Genomic DNA, 16,778 nt, shown 5'->3' with positions numbered 1-16,778 from the left:
TTGCTTCTACGTGGTTGCCTTGATACTAAGCTTTCAATAAGTAATGTGAGAAAAGTGCGAGTTGTGTTTCACGTGATTGATGTTTTCGAAATCCATGTTGGTTGGCTTAGTGGAGGTTGTTTTGTTCTTAAGATACCTCATTATGTTTGAGCTCAGAATATGTTCTGAGATTTTACAAGAAGTCGACATCACTTAGTGGAATTCATCCTACATGCTCAATATCTAAAACCCATTTTTTGGTTTGAATTCATTGACATCATAATATGATCTGACCCATTATAAGGAAAATGCTCTTCCTTCCATAACTCAACATCTGTTCTCAAATTCATTTGACCTTGTCCCTCTAAACTCAAGGGGTATCTGCCATCTGTGGGTGCCACATCTCTTTTACAAAGCAGGAGTTAATCAAATAAACTGTTACCCTTGTCAGATCGTTCCCAGACAAATGATATTGTGCACAGCTAGCATAGAAACAAATTTCACATGTCACCTCTTCCAATGGCATTAACACAAATATTCACTGTAAATCAATGACTGGGCAGTATTCCCATCACCATGTCACAAAGGAATTAAAAAGTAAACACATCAATTGCCAGGGGTTCAGCTATTGTTGTGCTCTGATATGAAGGATGTCCTACCCAAACTCCTACGCTCATCAGTTAGTTTAGTGTTGTATTAAAATTATTGTGAGGTAGAGTAGTTGGCCAGTACTTACCTTCGGGCAACAAAATTTCTAGTAATGCTGATAAAAAACACCTAAATAGAAAAATAATAATCAAAGCTTTTGGAACTATATGGTAATTCTTCATGGAGGAAAAATAACTTGGTTGGTAAGTGATGATAAGTTATATGTGTGCGCAGGCACATTATATTCCATCTGTGCTCTATGAGGTGTTTCGTGTGAGAATGATAAATCAAATGTACACATGACTGAATGGCCACTGCCAAAATGTGGCTAACTGCAGCCTTGACCAGCCAACTGCTGAAAATTCAGCTCTCATCATCATCATCATTGATGTCAATAAATGCTTCCGTACCTTTTCCATTTACATGTTCACTCCCATTCAGAGAAAGAAGAGCACCAGCTCCTCTGAACTTTTTGGAATTTTCACTCTATTCTTGACCAGTCCTGCACGAGTCCCCTTCCCATTATTTTACTCAAAATTTCCCTTCACATCAACCCCTTCTCTCAGTCTCTCTCTCTCTCTCTCTCTCTCAACAGTATGTGAATGTTGCCATTTCAGTCAGATTAGATTAATACTAGTTCCATGGATCATGAATACGATATTTCGTAATGATGTGGAACGATTCATCAGTCAACTACTTCTATTGCGAGAAATAGGTCTTCCCCTCTATGAAGTCTCCCTTTACCTCCCTGCTACCTCTCCCCCTAAATTATACCCATCACAGCTGCCAAATCTTTCTTCCTCTCTGACTTCTGTTAGCCTAACCAACCACTGATCAACAGTAACTGTTGTCATAATCACCAGTAGGGGTATTTGGGTGTCTGGTTGTGTGTGAGAAAAAATGTGTGCTCCACCAGGAAAAGAGCAGCCTCTTTGAAAACATCTGTAATGAGAGGTATGTATATCATGACAAATCAGTCAGCTAAAGATGAGTGGTAGCCTTTTTTCATTTTTGTTTATTGTTTCAATTCTGATGTGTCTGCTAATTTACTTGATTTTCTCTTTTCTTAGGCATGGCAGTTACGATTTTCTCACCTGGTTGGCTACGGTGCTAAGTATTACTCGTATCTACTTTCAAGAGCATTGGCCTCCTGGATATGGCAGGAATACTTTGAGGCAAATCCTTTAAGTTCATCTGCAGGTGAAAAATATAGGCGTGAATGCTTGGCACACGGAGGAGGAAAGCCAGCAAAAGAGCTTGTATCCCAGTTTCTGCAAAGAGATGTGACACCAGTGAACCTTGCACACAGTCTTATTACTGAAATAGACAATAAGAGAGAGCATATAAATAATGTAAAAAGAACATCTTCCTGTCAAGCTTAAAGTGTTAGATTGTACAGAACTGTAAATTTATAAATATTGCGATTGTTTATTTATTTAAATATAATTTTCTTGTTAATTTGGTTTCTTTTTAATCAATTTCCTGTATTATTTGAGGAAAATGAAGCCGTCATTACATTTGGTTGCACTATGTCAAGACAACTTGGCAGCTAAATCCTATTTCATAAATTTGGGAATTTACATTAATAGAATGTCACAAAATTTCAGTGTCAGTTATGTAAGAGTATCATTGAAAGTACAAATTAACGTTTTATTGACGGTTGAAGAAGTAGTGTAAAGGAATTGTGTAATAGTCATCTATATTACAAAGATTTAACAGACAGATCCTTTTTAACCAGGAAATTTTGGTTTATGATAGTTTCGGAGGAATGCTCAGAATGCTTTGATAGAGGTAATTTTCTAAACCATCACTTCTACAGCAATATGTTCTAGGTCTTATTTACTGTTGGATTCTAAACTTAATGTTTTGTTACTCAGACTTACATAAAATATAGTAAGATGTGGAGTATTCTTCTAGCAATTGGAAGATATTGTATATCACCAAATGAAGTTGCCTCTTTTCCCAAAAGCTTTAATGTCCAGTTTTCATATATTCTCTGTCTGATAGTTTGTGTTGAGTGAAGTGGACTTCCAATTCATATTAAATTCTTCACTGCAGGTAGGTGCCATTTTGTTGTTGGATTATAGAAACATAGACTCACTTTCACCATGAGGGCCATTATGGCTTTGATGAATCGCATGATATTTCCTAGTTGGATTGTTAACATCAGGGTATTACAACTAAGTGATAGTGTTAATGATAGGTGTTAGTAGAGACAGTTTAATAATAGTGTAAAAACAGAAAGACATTGTAGTGCAGCATGTAAAGAATACAGGCTCTTATCCTAACAGAGATTTCTAGGTATATGACTACAACTACGTGAAAAGAAAATAATTACAGTTTCATAACTCGAACATTACAAAAAAAACTTAAATAAAAAGTCTGCAGTTTGCATCTCTGGAGATTTATCCTCACGATGTTTTTTGTGTGCATCTTTTCACATATAATTTGATACTTCAAACAGAATGTGAAATATATGTTTCCGTGCATGCATCTTGTGTCAAAGACAGAGATGTGTGTCAAGGCACGTAGGCTCCCATCATGGGTGAAATTCCAGAGTGCTACCTGACCATCTATTTCTTCATTTGTATTTTGTATGTTATTCCCTAGGACCAAATGAGGAGCATGTCTCCATGGTCATGAACGAGTCATTATATGACATTATAACAGAAGAGAAATACAGGATGTATACGCTCTCGGAAAAAACCCAGGAATTTTTTCATCCGGGAGAAAACTGGGGGAAAACCCAGGATTTTTTTTAGAAGTCTGTGAATTTTTCATTGTTTCAGTCTTCAGTTAAATTTTTGTAATGTTGACTGGTAAGAACTGATAGTCTAACAAAGAATTTTACTGTATCTCACTACTGCAGAATAATACTGCAGCAGTAAAACGTAAATGAGAGAATAAAACCAAAATAAATTTTAAGTTGCAAAGAAAATGCACCATTTACAACAACAAAGCACAGTGCACGTCAAGCACTTGCCAAATGCAAGATGTGTCAAAAGCTTTAGGACAAAGGCTTTGGAATACTTCATAATAGCAAACCACTTGCGATGGGCATGATGTCACAACTGTTTACATTAAGTTCATTTTGAACAGTTGCCAGTGGGCTCAGGCACTTGCGCAGTTGAGTTGCTTATGAGCAGTACCTTCTCCCGCTTCTGGCTACCTGAAGTGTGGGTGCAGCAGTAGCAAGAAGCAGTCATGCTACCCACAAAAATTTTCTGGCGTGCCCAAGCTGCCAGATTCGCGCGTGTGCAGAGCAGTCTGGGTTGTAGTGGTAAGGGGGATAGTGGCCCAAGTTTACGTTTAGTGATTTTGCTGTTTCCTCTTAGTTCACACATCAAACGAAAACAAAATGGATTTCTGTGGCTAGGAGCTATCAAGTGAATTAAAATACATTCACATAATTACGGAAGGCTAAAATATGTTATTAGTTTCAGTTTTCTGATTTTATTTTATTTCCACATTTTTGGCAGTCAAGCAGTAATTGCCTTGCACAATAATGAAGTTATTTTTGTGATTTGCTAAATAAATGTTTCTTTTATCAACCTTTTCTGTAGATGCAGTCAGTTTATAAGAAATGAAGTGTTTCATTCCACACTATTGGCTAGTATTGATTGTACACTGAATTTCTAGTGCACATTTTCATCTTCTAGCACATATAGCGTCATGCCATAATAAAGAACCAAACATGAGACAATACAGTACTGGTACTCCAAGAAGGATCAAACCTGAACCAAAGGCTGAGCAGTCTTGTGCATTACCATCTGTGCTATGAGAATAACTGCCACTAATTTTACCTGGCTGGCTGCTTGAATCTGCATGTGTAATGGCCTTCAGTGTTAATAAACTTGGAACTGGCGCAATTTATTGAACTTTTCTCTTAACAATGACACTTCTCAACACAACATACCCTGTAACACCCTTACAAGCTTTTCAGATTGTTTCTGACCACCCCGTGCTTTCATCCAGCTATTCTTGTTTTCTGATGTAATATGTTATGTTGAGACTATCATAATTTTATTTAACTGTGATGACGTATATTTTAGCGTGCATGGTGAAATGCACAGTGTCATTCATACTTTTACGATATTGCAGTGTGTGTGTTGTTATCATTTCCTTTGGAAAAGCAGTCATATACAAAGTAGCAGGCACTGCAGTGCCTACAGCCATTATGAAATACATTAAACGTATTCGCAATTGCGATGTGAACAACCGTCAACTGTATAATGGAATGATGATAGTGAAAATTTGTGCTGCATTGGGACTTGGGACTCATCATGTATCACTTAATATAAAATGGTTTTTGCTTCTTCTTCTTCTTCTTCTTCTGCTGCTGCTGCTGCTGCTGCTGCTGCTGTTGCTGTGTTTGTCATCTCGATTCATCATCTGCAAGGCGGCTGCAAATTATAATTCTCTCGGTGAGGCATCTTGTTTACAGCAGTCGTCTGTGATGGTTGGCTGCTCCTGCACTCAATGGCTGCTTCCGTAGAACCCGGTCACTGATTGGCTGCTGTCATACTGTAGCCATGAAACACAAGTGCTGATTTGTTCTTGAGTTCACTATTCAAAGTTTGCAAGTTCTAGTTTATTGTGCCCACATGCAATATTTCTCACCCGGGGCACCATATGTGACGTTTGCCTCTTTTATTTCTTCATTGATTGTCCTTGGTATCGACATCTTGCATTGCTGTATTGGCTGAAAAATAGAGGGTGGGTGTGTGTGGGGGGAGGGGGAGGGGGGGGGTTGGAAGTTCAACACTGACTACTGTAAATGATATAGCCGATAGGTGCACAGTTGTGTTTCATAGTTCTTTACTTTCACTGTTCACGATCCCCCAATATTACACAATTATATGGCCAGTGCAGTTGTTTAACTTCTGATAAGTCTCATTAATAGGTTGCAAGCAAACATCAACATATTTGTATTTATATTTTTTTATTGGTCCTGTAAATCGTGTTCAGGTACATATTTTGCACAAACGTTGTAGGACAAGTCAGGTTGGTACAGTATATACAACATCACACACATCGTTATTTTGGAAAGATGAATAATTTTTAATTATTTAATACATGTTGAATATTAATGACAAAATTAATATAATGAAACAAAATGATAGATTGGTTAAGAATATTTGAGCAGTCACACTATACTTTTCTGGTACTCTAAAAACTCGGAAACAGAATAGAAGCAGTGCTCAAGCAAGTACTCTTTCAGTTTCACTTTAAACTTTTGTAAATTTTGCATCTGTTTCAAATAGGATGGCATGTGATTGTACAGCATTGTGCCAGTATGATACACTCCTCTCTTACAAATGTTTGTACTTACTGTATTGACATGAAAATAATGCTTCTGCCTAGTATCCTGAGGGTGGAAATCACAGTTATACTTGAGGATATTTCCATCTTTTAAAATACTTTCTTTTGTGAAATTTAGTATTTCTTACATATATAAGCAAGGAAGAGGCAGTATATTGATATTTTTAAATATTGGTCTACAGGAGTCTCTGTACTTAGCATGGTTTATTATTCTAACAATCTTTTTCTGTAGCCTAAATGTTTTGTTTGTACCTACGGAGTTCTCCCAAAAGATAATTGTGTACATCAGCAGTGACTGAATACAACCATGGTACATTGTGATCACTGACTGCACGCGTTGTATTTTGTGAGAGGATTCTTACTGCATATGTAAGTGTGTTTAACTTTTTATTTACATGATTAAGATGTGTCTCCCATTTTAGGTTTTGCTGAATATGTATACCAAAAAATTTTGTGTGGCTCACAAATGAGACAGTTTTTCCATCAATTTTGAAAATCGGTCTTGCAGGATGTAGTTTCTGTGATTTGTGGAAATTGACTGTCACTGTGTTTTCATTATTTATTATTAGCTTGCTTGTTCTGAACCATTGTGTTAAATTTTGTATTATACCTGTAGCTGTTTTTTTTAGGCTTTCCTCATCACATGATTTGATTAGGATATTTGTGTCACCTGCAAAAAGTACTGTTGTCCCTTTAGTTATTTTTTCTGAAAAATCATTAACATAAAGAATGAAAAGAATTGGCCCAAGGACTGACCCTTGAGGAATTCCAAATGTAATGTTTTGTGCATTACTGTAAAAATTACAAATTTTTTGTGTTTTTGTCTTTGTATTTTATTTGAGTGATCTGCTGATGGTCATGAAGGCAGGAATGTATCCACTTGTTTGGCAGGCCTCGTATTCCATAATTACGTAGCTTCTGCAACAGAGTGTTATGATCAGTTACATCAAAGGCTTTACTAAAGTCAAGAAATATGCCAGACACATGTTGCTTATTATCTACTGCAGTTAGAATTTCATTTAAGAAGGTGTAAATAGCTGAATATGTTGATCTGCCTGCTCTGAATCTGTGTTGCGCATCACTAATTATGTTTTCTTTAGTTAGAAAGGCTGTCAGCCTTGTAAGAAATAGTTTTTCAAGAATTTTGCCAAAGCCTGACAATACTGATACAGGTCTATAGTTTGCAGCTTCATGTTTGTCCCCTTTCTTCTACAGTGGTGTCACTTTTGCCATTTTCAGATTTTTCGGGAATATACCACTCATGAATGATGAATTGTGCTTTGATGATAGTATCTGGTATTTCATCAGTACCTGCTGAATACATATTGGGTAAGCTTTTTATAATGACAAATAATTCCTCAGGTGTTGTAGGAGACGTAAATGGGCTCTTGTAAGAATTTTTGTATCAGACTGGAGTGTATTGCTGTCTGGTTGTGAGTTGTAATGTTTGGTAATCAGCTGGTGTGCTATGTTAGAAAAGTAATTGGTAAATTTATTAGCCACTACTGTGCAGTTGATTATTTTATTGTTGTTTTCATGGAGTTCTGTATTTTTGTGGGCTAATGATGTAGTACCTGTTTCTCTTTTTATGATACTCCAGGTTGCTTTAGTCTTATTCCTGGAATTTTTTATTTGTTTGTCATTTTCCACATTTTTTGCTTTTTTATAACTTGTCTAAGTATTTATTTATATTTGGTGTCTGTGTATGTGTGGTTGGATATGGGTCATTTTCCACATTCTTTGCTTTTTTATAACTTGTCTAAGTATTTATTTATATTTGGTGTCTGTGTATGTGCGGTTGGATATGGGTGTGTGTGCGAGTGTATACCTGTCCTTTTTTCCCCCAAGGTAAGTCTTTCCGCTCCCGGGATTGGAATGACTCCTTGCCCTCTCCCTTAAAACCCACATCCTTTCATCTTTCCCTCTCCTTCCCCCTTTCCTGACGAAGCAACCGTGGGTTGCGAAAGCTTGAATTTTGTGTGTATGTTTGTGTTTGTTTGTGTGTCTATTGACCTGCCAGCGCTTTCGTTTGGTAAGTCACATCATCTTTGTTTTTAGATATATTTTTCCCATGTGGAATGTTTCCCTCTATTATATCCATATTTATTTATATTGTTTAAAGTAGTTGATAAATCCAGGATTTGTGGTTTGTTTTGAGTATTATTCATATAAGTTTCTTTAATTCTGGCATGATATTTTTATTCCTGTTGTGATCCATTTATTTGGTTTGTGTACAGAATTTATAAGTGACATTTGTTTAGGAAAGGCTATTTAAAAAAAAAAGTTTGTATTTGGCCATAAATTTATAAAACCTGTCATCTGTGTTGTTTTAACTGTAAACATCAGTCCAAATTTCTCTTCTCAAGAGAGAACAAAAGTAATCTATGTTTTCATTATTAAACTTCCTGACAATAGCTCTAGTTTTCTGGGCTTTTGTGTTTCCTGGAATAGTGATTGTTAGTATTTGGGCATTGTGATCACCAAAACCAGTGTTGGCAGTCTGTGTGATGCAGGTATATTTATCTGCATTTACAAACACCTGATCTATGGTTGTTGCAGAAGTAGTGATTATACGAGTTGGGTTAGTTATAGTTGGTTGTAGGTTAAAGGACTTCAGTAAATCTTTGATTTCACCTTTAAATTTACTGCGTTTGGAGAAATCAACATTGAAATTTCCACATATTATCATTTTTTTTTTTTTTTTTTGAGGTTGTTGAAATCCTCTAACAGCTCTTTCATATGATTATAAAAAAACTTTATCTCCACCTGGTGACGTATATACACAGATGATTACAGAATTCCTAGTTGGCAGTTCTACTATTGAGAGTTCTATGTCTCTTTCTTTAGATAAGCTGCTACGATAGTTTACTATTGAACATCTACGAGCAGTAAAAACCTAAGCACACAGTTCTTGTTGCATAATATGGTACATATTGAACAGATACTGTCATTGTTTCAGCATACAGCCTATTACACTTATTTCACAGTTAATGCATTGTTGTTGTTCTAACCAATACAGGTTCCTCACCTGAAACTTGGACATAGACTGACTATCTTGGGACCAAAAATCGGGCCCTTATATATCATCACAATAACAGGCACTGAAACTACATATTGTGTGATGTTTAATTTACAGAAATTACAATTAAAACTTAACTCATTAAATTAACTGTGAATACATTGAAAAATTCCATCTTTTTAACAGTTTCTTCTACTACAAGAGTTGGACCGAATTATTTGTTTAAATGATGAAATTAACAGATATAATGACACAAACAATACTTTGGACAAATATGGTAATTGCTTTGGAATTAATTAAGGGCTGTCTTTGCTAACGTGTTTTTGGTTAGAGCCAAATAAATACTTTAAGAATCCTATTAGTTGTTCTTCCAAATGTTTATAATTAGTACAGAACTTATAAACAGATATAAGTCAACAATAGAATTTAAGTTGCCAGACAATTACTGATTTCAACCTGTAACAAAAGTATTTACCAGGAATAGTAGAAATAAATTACAAAATCAATTACATTCATAATACTAAGCACAAAATTAGATCTGATGTTATATTTTTTAAAACTGAGGGCCAGCCTTTCTCTTTTATGGAAATGCAGATTATACTCACGTATGTTAATGGTAATAAGTTAAAAGTGAAAAAATGAATCTAAGGTGGCAAATGGCAAAACAAGAGGGGAAGTAAAAATATGTGGCGTCGATAGGTCACATCGACCATGTAAGGCATGGTCCTTGAACTCTTAACTGCTCTGCCGAGCCGCTGTGTTAATGTTCCAGTCAGCATTTGTACCTTGTACAGTGTACACATGTATCTTTCGTAGTGCTGAAATATAAGTATGTATAGACATTTATGGGAACAGTTTGGTGGATATACAGTTATCCATATTCCAGTTTCCCATATTGGTGACCCCGAAGTTTCTACGTCTTCTGTGACTTCCGTGCCAGCTGTGTGGAATCAACAGGTTGTACATTCGACACCATGGCTGCCTCACCCAATGTTCTATATGAGGATCTGGAGGCTCAGCTACCATTACCTGGCCGCTCCAATCCCCTGCCAACAGTTGTTTCTCCGCTAACGGACAGTGATTCGTGATCTCCAACGAAGTTAACCTCAAACTTTGCAGCTATACAATGTCGTTACCTCAAACAATGGACTCAGGTTTTGTGTCACCGGACTGTGCATGCCAACATGTGAAAAATGAAGTGGACAATTTCCAGAATCGTGTAATGATGGATCGCTCGTGTAGTGTTAAAAGGGACCCATATTTGCACACGTGCTTTGATCCTCTACGCGCAGCAATGTTGGTAACAGTAGTGCCATGTGCAATGCCACCATTCGTGCAAAACGCACACATGGTCAACTGATATCAAGCTATGCCAGTTTTGCCTTCCTCACAATTTAATAACGGACATTTTTATACATCAAGTTCTCCAGACTCAACCACCAGATCTGTCGCCCAGTTTCTCGACCATATGGGTTCGAGCACACCTGTTGGTGCTTCGCCATCCAGGAACATTGTACCACGTACCACGACAATGTGACCATCAGCAGGTTTCACCAGTGATTTATGGTCCTACCACATGGGATGCATTTCCGATGTGCACAGAAAACTCTCGCTGTTGCCACACCAAGTACCAAACAACCCCATCTACCCCCCTCCTTCCGTAGTACCGTCTGTACCTGCCGCACTGGCCTCCTGTGTCATTTCCGAGGTGGACTATTTAAGTGTCGTGCCTTTAACCTCTGGTCCAGTTTACGGGCCTACCTCACACGCCGCTCATCTGTTTGTTCCCATGGTACCGACCATGCCTGCTGCATCATGCTTCCGTGACTCATCAGGGACATTGCAATTGGCTGTTGTTCGGGATGTGTTTGCTAGTAATATGCCCACACCAGTAGTGCCAGTTTACAGAACAGCCTATGCTACCACGAGACAGCAGGCCTTCCAAGATATGCTGAAGCAACCACTCCCCCCCCCCCTCCCCCCCCAGCCGTCTGCCGAAGCTACCTCCTTTACACGAGGACAACCCCGTTACATGGTTTGCACATGTGGAGCACCTTTTCGAGTTACATCAGGTGACCGACGACTGCTCTAAATTTCTATGTCTCGTCACGCACCTCCATGACCACTCAAATTTAATTTGTGACCTCCTCCTTTCACCACCATCGCCGCTGCTAAAATAAGAGTTCGCAAAGAAGCCAATATTGGACCAACTCGCCTGCTCGCCACAGGGATTAATAATCAAAATCCTGTATGAGGAACTCCTGGGGGACAGCACTCCGTCACAAGTCTGGCGCCGCCTTCGGCTACTTGTAAGTGAACACACGATTCTGGACGTTACCCTGTGGACGGTACTGTCTGCCAAGTTACCTATCGACCTGCAGATACACCTGCTATCGCACTCCGAATCTATCGGCTCTCGCCTTCGCATCACAGATCAGCTGTATGCACTATTGCGACAAAAACAACCGGCACACCTCTCACTGCTGGTTGGCACTACACTGCCTGTTTACTGGCTGTCTGCAGGCAGAGGCAGGGCTCGTTCCGCCTCCACGCCATCTAAACCACTGGGCAGTACTCGTTCGCTCTCTCCTCTTTCTGAGCACTCAAGAATTGCACACACACCATATGTCCTGGTTTACATTCCGGAACAGATCAATGAGGACCAACCTCCTCCACTGTCACAATCACCACCACCGCCACATCTGGCTGATCCGTACTGTTGGTACCACAAGATTTTTGAGGATGAGGCCAAGAAGTGCAGATTACCTTGCCAGCACCCAAACACTGACCGCAGGATCTAAAAGATGCCGAGTCCTGTAGGGAACTTCACAGGTGTCCTCAAACATTGCACTCCATCCGCTCGTCCTCTTGGCCGAGCGGTTGTTTATATGTGACCGACATTTCGTCGTGGTTTGTTTTCCTATTCGACACAGGCGCTGATGTGCCCATCATACCTACATCGTTGGCTCCTCCCGTTTTTTCACCAACGAAGTCGCTTGTACTCAGTGTCAACGAATCAACATTACAAACTGTCAGCTCTGTTATAGTTATGGTGCATCTATCTCCTTCTCCACATTTTCCGTGGACTTTTTACATCGTCGACATTGACGAACAAATTCTCGGTATGGATTTCTTGTCCCATTACAAACACTCGCCGCACATAATCCCAGGTTCAGTGCTACACCATCCTTCTGATACTCGGATATTGTGCTCAGGCACTTATGCTCGTCGTTCCGTTTTTGTTGCGACATGTGATTTGGTTCGCGAGTTCTCCAGGCTCGTGGACAAAATTGTGACCTGCGTCAGTAATCTACTGTCAGAGTACGATGCAGCAGCGCAACTCCATTCGCAAAACGACGAGTTGAAACAATGCATTGCTCACACATTCGACAAGTTCATCGCAGCTCATACCTCGCTGCTGCAACTGCAATCCACAGTTCCTTTACCTGATCGACCTTCATCAGCAGACACCAGCATGGACACTCATCAGGTTAGTTCAAAAACATTCATTGCGTGTGATAATTCGCGTTCAGTGATCTCTGCACTCACCACATGCCTGCTGTGTGCTGTGCCACGTGTTTCAAAAAGTGCTTCTAATGACAGTCATGCGCGCGATGCAAACATGCCCACTGTTTAGGCAGCCCGCCCCGCATGTTGGTAAACATTCTCCCTCTCTCACACGCCAACCATGTGTTCAGTGGCCATCACCATTCCTCGTGCGATGCCAACGCCTCTCTCGCCTGCGCTGGTTACTCAAGGCAAAGCTGACAACAGACAGTCGCTGCACACACTGTTCCGCTCTGTGCTGTGCGCGCAGCTGACCTCTCCAAACAAGTACATGCCGCGCTCACATAATAGGCACGTGACTTTCGTGCTGCCTTTTCCCACTCGTGCTAACAGCTATGCCTCATCGTGCCTCACTCGTCCCAGAACTTCACGTCAGGATTTTACTCAGCCTGGTGTGCAGTTCGCAGTCTCTTCCGTCACTGATGGAACAACACACAAGATAATTACCACTGCCGGCTCCCCTATTACGACAGTTCAATTTCTAATTTCTGCTTTGCATACCTGGGTGATATCCTCATTTTCAGCAAGTTGACTGAGGACCACGATGATCATTTATTCCAAGTCCTCCAGACCTTGAACTCCAACAGTGTCGAGGTCAGCAAAGATAAAATCCAATTGCACCAGTCTTCTGTGACATTTTTGGGTTATGCCATCTCCGCAGACAGAATACAGCCCCCCAAATCCCGTGTGCAAGCTATCACGTCATTGCTACCCCTGGATACGTACAAAGAATTCCGACGTTTCCTGGGTACTAAAAATTACTAATGCCGACATCTACCTTCTGCCGCCACCGTGCAGGCCCCTGTGACGGACTCGCTGTCCGGCAAACAGACTTCAGGCCTTAAGCCAGTCCATTGGACTGAACATATGCTAGAGGCTTCAGGGCTCTAAAGACAGCGTTAGAGAGAACTTCTGGCAGTCTATGAAGCTGTCAGCCATTTCCACCCTGACATCCTCACTGACCACACACCACTGGCAGACACTTTCTGCAACCCTCCCGAGGACCCACCCCCTCGGCATTTCCACCACTTAGACCTGGTCTCTCAATTTACTCTGGACGTACACTACATCGAAGGCATGGAAAACATTCCTGCCGATTTCTTTTCGCAGATCAATACCGTCTCACGCATCGTTGATTTATCTGACCTCGCCGCTCTCCAAGCCTCTGATGAGGATTCTCAAGCTCTCCTCACAGATCCTCAGACATCACTTGTGTTTACCAAAGCCAAGTTCACCGGCGGTTCGGACGAAGTGTGATGCGACTCTTCTACTGGCACTCTGTGGCTGTTGCTCCCACCCACGTTGCGCCGACAAACCTTTGAGGCCTTGCATAACCTCGCCCACCCTGGCGTCCGCACCACCACACGCCTTGTCATCGAGTGTTTAGTTTGGAAAAATGTTAAGCAGGGCTGTCAAACCTGGGCACGCAACTGCATTTCCTGCCAATGCAACAAAATCGGACGCCACACCTTTCCCCCCCTTGGCAAGTTTGACATTCCGCAAGGACGTTTTCGCCATGTACATATCGACCTTATGGGCCCTCTGCCACTGTCACAGGGCCACAGATATATCCTCTACACAATTGACCATATCTCTCGTTGGGTGGAAGCTGTTCCTTTACTCAACATCACAGCAGAAACTGTAGCCAAGGGATTCGTCTCATCATGCATCGCTAGGTTCCGCTGCCCGTCCACCATCACCACTGACCAGGGTCGACAATTCGAGTCTGCACTTTTCTCAATTCCATGTAACCTTCGCGGTATTAAAAAAATTCATACAACAGCCTACCACCTGCAAAGCAACGGTTTAGTGAAACAATGGCACCGCACCCTTAAAACAGCACTCAGGTGCCATGACTGCCTCTGGTCTGAGGCGCTTCCTTGGGTGTTACTCGGTCTCCATTCGACCTTTAAACCTTACTTAGAGGGAACCATCTCCGTATTCGTGTTCGGCGAGAACCCGGTTCTACTTGGGGAACTTATCCTGCCTCAAGCACTCCAGGATTTCCCCGCCTCCCCAGACTTTATTAGGGAATGTACACCCACTTTAGACATGCACGGCTACACCCACCTGTCAGTCATTCATTGCCTGACACTTAGGTGCTCCCACGTTGTGCTCAGGGACGATTCCGTTAGACAACCCCTGCAACCCCCATACCTCGGCCCCTTGGAAGTACTCTGGAGTGGCGAGACGACGTTCGACATTATGGTTAAAGATCGACCACAGACTATTTTGCTACACAGGCTCATACCTGCTTTCGTAGACTCCGACGCCCCTCTGCCGTCCCAGTCAGACCATCCGGTCGAATTTTCCATTGCCGAGTCTGATAACGAGTTAGCTCATCCCCTGGTAGGGTCTTCTCCTTCTGATGATTCATCACCGCAGTTAGCGGGTTTCCCAAGCATGTCATCATCAACCCTATGCGCAGGTTTTGATGACGTTTTATCTACTGGAGAGACTTGCTCCCCGACTTTCAACTTGCGCTGCAATGTACCATATAACCAAGTCGATGACATGTTGATTGTCGCTTTTGACGACAATGTGCTCGTGCTCCTTACAGACACTGCAGACTCGACACTCAACGAGGAACTAGATGTCAAGATAGTGCATATCCTGTCTCTTCCCCAAGAGTGTGATCCATCAAGAGTTCGTGTGTTCATCTCCTCGGATGGCTCCATCTGCATTAGGGGCACCCCTCCCCACACCTCTACTCCCGGGCCGACCGAAGCATCGTCCGCTCGCGCTGTCTGTCTGTCTGATTACGATGTGGACCTGCAACCCGTCACCGCGCCTTCACACGCCGCCCTGACTGAGATGGAGCTTCCAGTCGTGCGCCGACGCCCACACGACCTCCCCTCAGGCTGTACTCCGTACCGCTGACGGGGGGGGGGGGGGGGGGGGGGGGGGGGGGGGGCTGTGTGGCGTCGTTACGTTACATCGACCACATAAAGCTCTCTCTTCGAACTCTAAATGCTCTGTTAATGTTCCAGTCAGCCTTCGTACCTTGTACAGTGTACAAATGTATCTTTCTTTGTGCTGAAATACATGTATGCATAGACATTTATAGGAACAGTTTGTTGTGTATACAGTTATCCGTATTCCCGTTTCTTATAAATATCCCAGCTTGCTTCGTCACAAACTGTCGCTGGTACTTGCTGTAGGACTTATGACAGTTTGTGGATAAATACTGCCAGGTTGTGGTTTGTTCATTGTAGCTTGTGTATTATTTACATGCATATTTCGAGATCCGGTAATATTTTCTTCTAAAAGACTGCGGATCCTACCTTCCGCGGCTTGTAGGTTAATGTTTACCTTGTTTACTATTTCATTTTCTTTTTTATGAATAGCTTTTTCTGCTGCATCTGTGTATAACATACAATCGGTTACTAACTTCTCTCCAATGGTACATACCTGCTTCGGCTTGGCTAATGATATCACTTAGGTTTCCATTGATCTTCTCTCTCTCCTTCTTAGCACACACTGAGTCAACATCTAATGTTGATACCCTTAAAGTAAGCTCTTCTACAGCAAGAGGTACACCTTCATAGTCTTTGTTTAGTTTATTAACGACAGTGCTTACCTTTTTTATTTTCGAACACAACTGGTTCTGCGAAGCTTCAGTGTTTGTGTTTGGGACTGAGATTTTCTTTACCTGTTGCTCTACTAGATCATGATGGTCGTTAAAAGAATCTACCTTCTGTTTTAACTCCATAATGTTAAACTTCAGAAAGTACTTCATGCTTTACTTGTTTTTTCATATCATTCAATTTTTCGTCAATTTCAGTGCACAAATTTTTGGCTAAGTCACTGAATTTCTGTGAGACCATGTCTTGCAAATCCTTGAATACTTGTTTTTGTTCTTCTTTTGTCGTATTTAGATATTGTCTGACGGTGTTCTGTTCCTATTTTACGGTGTTCATATCTTGTGTGACGGTGTTCAGATTCTGTGTCAAATTATCAATTTTGGTATTAATATCTTGTTTCATATCACTGAAATTGGTGTTCATATTATCTACTTTCGTGTTTATGTTAGATAAACTGTCACAGCAGTGCATCAGTTGTATTACTGTGGTTGCTCTCAGCTTTACTTTCCAAGTTAATGTTTGTTTTGTGAACAAGTGGTGTTAGTAAAGTGTTGTCAAGATTCATATTTGTACCGCTCTCCAATGTTTCACTCATGAGTCGTATATCGCTCTGGGCGATGCGTGACATTGTGTCATCAATTGTAAACTTCGTGTTTTCA

The 16,778-nt window shown here is 41.0% G+C and overlaps 1 protein-coding gene across 4 annotated transcripts in view; it reads left to right on the top strand.

The window, feature by feature from the left end:
- Positions 1-2,085, top strand: part of LOC126477410 (mitochondrial intermediate peptidase) — a 130,835-nt gene extending 128,750 nt beyond the window's left edge. For all 4 annotated transcript variants that reach the window (XM_050103613.1, XM_050103614.1, XM_050103615.1 and 1 more), the window contains exon 11: positions 1,698-2,085. In XM_050103613.1, the coding sequence (XP_049959570.1) occupies positions 1,698-2,009 (312 nt within the window). In that variant the 3' untranslated portion in view covers positions 2,010-2,085. The remainder of the gene's footprint in view (positions 1-1,697) is intronic.
- The last annotated feature ends 14,693 nt before the right edge of the window (positions 2,086-16,778 follow it).

This window comes from Schistocerca serialis, chromosome 1, assembly GCF_023864345.2.
Source record: "Schistocerca serialis cubense isolate TAMUIC-IGC-003099 chromosome 1, iqSchSeri2.2, whole genome shotgun sequence".
Lineage (NCBI taxonomy): Eukaryota > Metazoa > Arthropoda > Insecta > Orthoptera > Acrididae > Schistocerca > Schistocerca serialis.
The sequence above is the reverse complement of the archived record's forward strand: the minus strand, read 5'-3'. Positions and strand labels throughout refer to the sequence as shown.